This window comes from Elephantulus edwardii, unplaced genomic scaffold (assembly GCF_000299155.1).
Source record: "Elephantulus edwardii isolate Elephantulus edwardi_28Jun2011 unplaced genomic scaffold, EleEdw1.0 scaffold00037, whole genome shotgun sequence".
Taxonomy (NCBI): domain Eukaryota; kingdom Metazoa; phylum Chordata; class Mammalia; order Macroscelidea; family Macroscelididae; genus Elephantulus; species Elephantulus edwardii.
In genome coordinates, this window is record NW_006399787.1 from 7098806 (window position 1) to 7106999 (window position 8194).

Consider the following 8194-nt stretch of genomic DNA (forward strand, 5'->3'; position numbering starts at 1 on the left):
TTTATAGTCCTTGGTTTTAGTCCTAGGTCCATGATCCACCTTGAGTTGGTTTTTTGATGTACTTTCATAACACTGAGTGCATGTAGTCCTCGGAAATTACCTGGAAGCTTCCCTGGCCCTCAGTAGGGGCGAGTCAAGAGGGGAGATGTGGTTGGTAAGAGTGTGCGCGCCTTCTAGTGAGCTGACGTGCTAGTTGCACACATTCTGTGCACATTGCCTTTTATGTGATGGTCTCTGTTCAGAGTGATGTAATTTCAGGTAGATTGACACAAGGCAGGGATGAAAAAACTCCCTTAGATAAGAGGAACAGCAGAGTACCAACTAGCTGTAGATATGTTTTATTTGGGGGACATTGTTTGGTTTTATGAGTTTGGATTTCATATTCACAAGTGGACGTTTTCTCTTATTTGGATCAGCAGATAATTAAGGAAAGGACTATAATTACTAATAGAATTCCTTTTAGTTGGATTTTGGTAATGCATGATTAGACCAAATAGAGCCTGTCTCTTAATTAATTTCTGGGTTCACATGGTTATAGTGTGAGATGTAAAAATCTAGTTAATGAAAAGCAGTTAGGAGATTAGGAAATTATGACGCTAACATTCCTTTTCTCCATTTTCATTCTAGGGGACATTCAGCAGTCCTGTCAACCTGAAGAAAACGTTTAAGGTAGCTATCAACTGGTTAGTGTTTTGGTAAGCGTACAATCAGGGTAACTGTGTAAAATGCTTGGGGCTGTGTTACCCTTCACAGGAAGCCCTTTGATATTGAGAGCTACAGGCAGAAAGGAATGAGCTTGTGGGAAGTGAGAACGGCCTACAACTGTTCTCAGGCTTGAAAATGAATGGGTTCTTGGTCACCTATGAAATACATTGTTTTCAGGGCAGTATTTCATCTGTCTTTTCCAGAATTCTCAAGCATCTCCATCCTCCACTCGTCTCTACTCTCCTTAACTTCTCCTGGTATCTGCTTTCTAGATTCCAGACAAACAGTATGTGCTGACGGCCCTGGCTGCCCGCGCCAAACTCCGAGCCTGGCATGACGTCGATGCCCTCTTTACCACGAAGGTGGGTGCCCTGGAACCGTCTCCTGCTGTGCATGTCCAGGGAGAAAGCAAAGAGTCATTGCCTCAGGCTTTTATCCAGTTGCCTCCTAGGCGTATCATGGGCTAATTACTGGTTTACATGCTTCCCTCCATTTTTTTTAATATTCCAAAATTTAAAACTTAAAGGAAGATTGAAAGAATAATAAAATGAATGCTTCTGTCTCTTAATGAGTCGTGGTGGTGCAGTGGTTAAGTCGTGGGCTGTGCTCCAAAATGTCACCACCACCTAGTGGCTTCTGTGACCTATTCCTGGAAAGATTTCAACCTAGGAGGCTGTGGGCAGTTCTCTGCCATTCACCTAAGGGCTGCTCAGAATTGGAGTCAGCTCGACAGTGCTTACCAACCACTACACCAGTATGCCCACCTCCTTGTCCAGTGCGTGAGCATTTCTGCCGTCATTGCTTTCTCTTTGTATGTATAAAGATCCACCTTTTTTTTTCTTTTTCCAATTATGGGTTCAGGTTTGAGGATATTCTTTTCTTCCCTTTCTCATTGATTATTTAATTATTTACATCAGTGGACTGAACAGTCCAGGGCTCTGTTAAGCATCGCTCTAAGAGAGCACATAGAGTGAAGTTGTTCTTTCCTGGTCTGCCTGCTCCCAGTCCAAGCCTTGCCTCAAGCTAATTGCTGTCAGAAGTTTGGCAGATCTCTTTCTGAACCTTTTCCCATGAATTTGCAAATAAGATCCAACACATATAGTGACACAGATTACAGGGCATTTCTACACAGGTAAACTCACACTAGAAGTATTGTTAAGGAAACGACTAGCAATCTCCCAGATTTGTTTTTTCTGCGCTTGTGCTTGTAGGTCTTAGAGTCTTTCCCTTCTTTCAAGTTCGTTGATTTCTCTGACAATCTCACCTCTCTTCATTTCTCTCTCCTCTGTCCTGCCGTGCCTTTACTCTGATCTGACTGTAAAGCATAGAGTGACTCCTTGGTGTGTGCTGAATAGACCCCTCTGAGCTACCACTTTGTCCCATGTTCCTTTTTCAGAACTGGCTCGGCTACACCAAGAAGAGAGCCCCCATTGGCTTCCATCGAGTTGTGGAAATTTTGCACAAGAACAGTGCCCCTGTCCAGGTAATGGCCCCTTACAGAGTTGAGGTACATACTGTCAAAGACTCTGACGTCTATCCTCTTAACAGCCAATGCGGGGAGACGTTACCGCTTCTAATTTTTACCCAACGGCAATATAATGGCTTCACTGGGCCTGGAGGTAGAAAAGTTTAGGAAGGCAAGTTCTCCTCTATCCTCTGTGATTCCAAACTGCCCTCTCCAAGGAGTATTTGATTTTGGCCTCTGTGGAGTATGAGTACCGGTATGCTGTTCAGACATTACAGATGGAGTTCTCATAGCTAAGGGCTTGGCATTTGATCACCTCTAGAGCATTCTGATTGCTGGAATGGGTGCTTAGCCGTAGGATATGGGAGATTGTGTTTCACTTCTATCCTTCCATGTTGTTGTTAAGTGCCATTGAGTCAAGTACAACTCATAGCAACCCTGTGAACAGCAGCTCTGAGCCCTGGCCTTCTCCCGCACTATCCTCAACATCTCCAACACCCTGGAGCCCATTGCCTCAGTCACAGTATCAGTCCGTCTTGTGGAGGGTCTGCCTCTTTTTTGCTTACACTCTACCTTTCCAAGCCTATTACCCTCTCCACGAAACCCTTTCTCCTAACAACGTGCCCAAAGTACGCTACATGAAGCTTTGCCCTCCTTGCCTCTAAAGAACACCCTGGTTGCACTTTCTCCAAGATCTCTCTGTTCTTTTGGTAGTCCACAGGACATTCCCGTGATCTTCCCCAGGACCACAGTTCAAAGGCATCAATTCTTGTCGTTGTTGTTCATAAGGTCCACCCCATTTCCCATTGCATTTTTTTACTTTAAATTTTTTTTTATTTTAATTTTATTATTTTTGTGTACCATCAAATCAGATCTGACTGGTACAGGACGAGATTGTCCCTCCTTCTCCAACAGAGCATCTGGTGGCTTCAAATAAAATTTTCTTGTTTTAACAGATAGAGAAAGATTAATGGAAATCCGAATTCCAAGAAAGAAGTAGGGAAAATGTAGTTTACTTTGTTGGTATTGGAATTAATGTTATGGAATAAAATGTGTATGAATGATTGAATGGAAAATTACTTTTGTTTTGAAAATTTGTACTCAAATCACAATACTTTTATTATGGTAAAATATATGTAACAAAATCTGTGCCAATTTTAATTGCTGTGAAATGTGTAATTCAGTGACATCAATACATTCATGTTGTATAGTAATCACTCTGATAAATTTTCAAAAGTATGTCATCACTCTAATCCCAAACTTGGTACACCTTCAGCAATAATGCCCCATAACCCCCTCACACCAGGTCCTGGAAATCACTTTGCATTCACTCTCCTAGACATGACATGGTGACAGCAACATTGGGTTTGAACACTGTGGAGACTTTGAGATGGCATGGGGTAGGGCAGGGTTTCAGTCTGTTGTTCATAAAATCACTGTGATTTGTCCTCGACTTGATGGCACCCAACGACAGTAGCATCCTCGCTATTTCATGTTAATGGAATTATACAATATCTATCTTTTTAAAATTTTTTTAAATTTTATTTTATTCTTTTTTGTGCATGTATCATCAAATTGGATCTCATTGGTACAGGAAGAGATTGTCCCTCCTTCTCAGCAGAGCATCTGGTGGATTTGAACTGCATACCTCTGAATTGTAGTGCAGCTTCTTGCCACTAGGCCACCAGAGCTCGCCACATATCTATCTTTTTATATGTTCACTCTATTTTCCTCGGTTTATTTTATCTTGTTCAGGTTTCATTCATATGGTAGCATGTGTCCAAACTTCATTCTCTTTACTATTGAATAGTGGTTTTTTTACATCGCTTTTTGTTTATTCATTAATTTCCTCATGGACCTTTAAGTTGTTTCCACCTTTTGGCTGTGGTGAGTAGGAGGCAGTGAGCCCTGATGTACATATAAAGATCTGTTTGAGTCTCTACTTTTAGGCAGCTTGAGTCTCTAATAAGAGTGGAATTGCTGAGTCATATAATAATTATATATTGAAATATTTTTCTAAGAATCACAAAACTGTTTCTCTAGAAAATATACCATTTTACATTCCTCCCAAAAATACAACAGGGTTCCAGTTTCTCCACATTCTTTTCAATACTTCTTACTTTCGGTTTTCTTCCTTTGTTGACAATGATGGCCTTTCTAGTGGGTATGAAGTGCTCTGTCCTTGTGGTTTTGACTCTAATGACTGTTAACTTCACCTTTCATACATTTTGGCATAATTATTTATGTGTCTTCTGACATACTTTGGTCATGTTGTAAGGAGAGACCGGTCCTTGGAGAGGGACATCATGCTTGGGAGGGTGGAGGGCAGGCGCAGGAGGGGAAGGCCCTCTGGGAGGTGGATTGATTCGGTGACTGGGATAATCGGCATGAGTGTGTCAGAGACAATGAGATTGGCACAGGACAGAGCAGAGTTTAGAGCTGTTGTACATAGAGTCGCTATGAGTTGCAAGCGACTCGACGGCACATAACAACAACAATAACTTCTGGGGAGGGGGGAAGCTATTCAAGTTGTTGGCTCCCTTTTAAACTGCATCTTGATCTGAAAAAAGTAGATGTTTCATATTGACCTCTCTAGTCTTCATTAGAGTTTGTCCTTTTTCTGGAGCTTTGTTTTAGGTGCCTGGGAATAACTAATCAGAAATACCTCTTTCTACAGATATTACAGGAGTATGTCAATTTGGTGGAAGATGTGGACATGAAATTGAACTTAGCCACTAAGTTTAAGTGCCATGATGTCGTCATTGATGTGAGTTCCCCAGAAATGAGATCATGAGTTATACTCTTACTGGGACTAAACCGCCTCCAAGCTGACTCTCCATTTGGTTTCTGGGGCTGTAAATTGCACGGGAAGAGATGACACATCTTTCTTCTACAGCGCCACTGGTGGATTCGAACTATCAGAGAGGCAGCTTCCTCTGGCCTGTGCCACCAGCGCTCCCTCACGGGAGGGTTGTGTGTAGGTTTGTTGAGTACCACCAAATCAGAACTGACCCATAGCTGCCCCTCCAGGGCGTTTTCAGGGGCAGTTTAATACATGAGAGGACACTGCCCATCTTTCTTCTAACGAACAGCTGGTGGATTTGAACCTTAAACTTTTGGGATTACAGCACAGTTTCTTACCAGTAGGCCCCCAGTCTTCTTTTACTGGAGAGTAGGGGATTACAAAATCCAGTGAGACCCTGAGTTAGACTCCTCTGGAGAGTAGAGGATTACCAATCCCAGTGAAACCCTGAGTTAGACCTTCTCTGAGGGAGAAGGAGGGTTACCATATCCTGGATCCTGAGGTACTGCCATAAACTCTGGCTTAACAGACAGAATGGTGTGGAATAAGTCAGTGTGACAACCAGTACCCCCTTATTATTCTTTCGGCCCTTTGAGTGATGTCTCTCTGCTTTTAGAAAATTTGTCACTTTTAGAAAATTTGTGCTTCTGAATCAAGTCAAGTAACTTCTCCTGATTTGTCTCCTGGATAAACATCTGTGGGTCTGTGAGCCCATTGGAGCTTCTTGGCCTCCTCTGGGACCTTAGCCTAAAGTGGTAGTGACAAAAAGCCCCTTGGAGAGACAGTTGATTGGGGGGTTGGCATGTTTGTTTTGGTGACCAGGCCTACCGGGACCTGAAGGATCGTCAGCAGCTGGTGGCGTACAGGAGTAAGGTCGACAAAGGATCTGCCGAGGAGGAGAAGATCGATGCCATTCTCAGCAGCTCGGTGAGCAGCTCGGCTTCTCCCTCTGTCGTTCTCTGGAGACGGCTCCCAAAGTAGGCCTGGCTGGTATCGAAGTGAGCCGAGTCATAGGGGTGTAAACTCTCCTGTGGCCCAAAGATCAAATCAGTGCTCTGAAAGAAGAAATTACACTAGTGATGAGGGCTGATAGAGGGTCATCTGGGGGTCGCCAACTGAGACTTAAATAAAGTGCTTAGAGAACTGTGAGACCCTGCAGGTGGGAGAGGCCTGTGCTTGGAAGTATTAAAGCCAGTGCAGATTTAAACAGTTGAGACTGTAGTTTCCTGTGAGTAGACCTGACCTGCCTGGTGGAAATAAGAAGTGCTGGACTAGGCCTCAGCCTTTAGAGGAGCTCTGCTGGCCCATCTCTCATCATATGAAAGAACTCTATGGTCAGTGTGGAGCTAGTGGTACTTAGTTATTAGTATTTAGTATTGTAGTATTAGCATTATGTAGTATTTAGTATTAGCATAATAAATTAGCATTAGTATATGTAGTATATGTAGTATTGTAGTATTAGTATATGTAGTATTTAGTCCGCTATTTTGAGGCCTTTGCTGGGCTCATCTGATGGTAATTAAGCAATGTCCTAGAGGCTTTGCTGAAGACAAAACCAGAAAAAAGGAAACAAGTGCCCTAAATTAGGCTTGTAAGTTACAAAATCGATGCATACCTGTTAAAAACCATTTTCTCAATCCCCTTAACTTTTCTTACATTATCTGCTTACAAGCCTTCTTAAGTTGTGTTGTTTACCTCACTTTAAAGACCAGTGAAAACTGACCCTCCTTTGTACTTTCCACAGCAAATTCGATGGAAGAATTGAATGTCAGTAGCTACTGTGAAAGAATCTGGTCTTGTCCCTTCCCTTCCTGCCTGTGAGAGAAGAGAGAGCTGTTCTGGGGAGAGTCACAACATCCCCTGAGTGAGCCCGTCGTCCGCAGGCATTGCCTGAGACTCTTGGGACAGAAACCAGCACCTGGGCACAGACAACTTTAGGCTGACTTTCTGTCCAAGGGCCATCCTCGAGGGGCCAAGCTTCAAGTTTTGACTTCTCTTGAAAAAGACCCTCTACCTGGTGCTTATGTGAAGATGGGAGTGATTGCTAGGTTGGGCCCATATTGGGCAAAATCCTCTCTTGGTGTGAAAAACATGACCACTCCAGAAAAAGAGTTCTCCTGGACCAAGATGTTCAGGGCATCGTTGGCTGACCACTCCATTCTTTACAGCTAGTGATGACCCTGGACTTGATGCTAGACATTGGCAGTTCTGCTCTAAATGAGGTCAGAGCAAAACGTGAATGACTCCATCCAGGGGTCTCAGGAAAGGACCACCGTTACCAGGACCTGTGGGAGACAAGCTTTGCTGTACTGCAAACAGTCCTCCACGTTGTGACCTAGATGGCCTGGACAGTGTATTTCTTCAGCCAGTGGCCCTCCCGTCCCAACTTATCCTCTGACCAGAAACAAATGGTTGCTCTCTGACCTGCACACTGAGGTGACCTGGAGTGAATGATGAGACCAGCTGCCTTTTCCACGACTTCTCTCACTCCAGACCCACAACCTTACGAAGAGCGTGGAATCAACACGCTGTCTTTATGTGAAACCTCACTTAGTGAGATACTTCAGGATCTCCTGGGCTACTGAGCCACGTTTCTAACCTTCAGGATAACAAGGTGGAGGTTTCCTTTTCCTGCTTGGTTACTGAGACGCTATTCTGTAATGCTAACTTCTGGCCCTGTACAGTGTTAAATCCCTTCTCTGTGACTATTGGGTTTCCTCATACTGAGACTCCTATTAAAGCTGGTTCTTTCTTGGTGCCGTCTCTTCCCCTCCTGTATTTTTTATGTGGAATGATAGAGCCATTGCAATTCTACCTCAGTGCCTGATTCAGCAGCCGGTCAACATGTCAGCTTACGGAGTAACGGTGCTGGTGAGCGTGCTGGGCTGTGTGGTTCATTAGAAGGAGCTCTGGGCTGGGAGACTGAAGGTCAGGCTTCTCGGATGACAGAACTCCACAGGCTTAGAGAATACCATGCCCCTGACTACAGGTTCAGAGATGCGTCTAGAGAAGTAGAGACACACAGCTTGTTGGTGGTCATGTTGCTTAGTGGCCGGTAGAGCTGTGTGGTCCCGGGGGAACCCTTTCCTGGCCTCTTCATCTTCACCTGCAGTGTGAGAGCATGGTAACCTCTAAGCTTGTACAATTCTGTGCCTGTGTGGAAACGCTTGTCACCGCTAGGTGGTGCTACTGACATGTATATAGAGAAGCTGGGGCTGCTT

At 44.0% G+C, this 8194-nt stretch overlaps 1 protein-coding gene across 2 annotated transcripts in view; it reads left to right on the forward strand.

Moving 5' to 3' along the window:
- Positions 1-6821, forward strand: part of VIPAS39 (VPS33B interacting protein, apical-basolateral polarity regulator, spe-39 homolog) — a 37879-nt gene extending 31058 nt beyond the window's left edge. Inside the window, exons 15-20 of one of the 2 annotated variants that reach the window (XM_006884646.1) lie at positions 628-669; positions 978-1067; positions 2102-2188; positions 4848-4937; positions 5796-5900; positions 6718-6821. In XM_006884646.1, coding sequence (XP_006884708.1) covers positions 628-669; positions 978-1067; positions 2102-2188; positions 4848-4937; positions 5796-5900; positions 6718-6738 — 435 coding nt within the window. In that variant the 3' untranslated portion in view covers positions 6739-6821. The remainder of the gene's footprint in view (positions 1-627; positions 670-977; positions 1068-2101; positions 2189-4847; positions 4938-5795; positions 5901-6717) is intronic. The other variant, XM_006884647.1, reaches the window with a different exon arrangement.
- The last annotated feature ends 1373 nt before the right edge of the window (positions 6822-8194 follow it).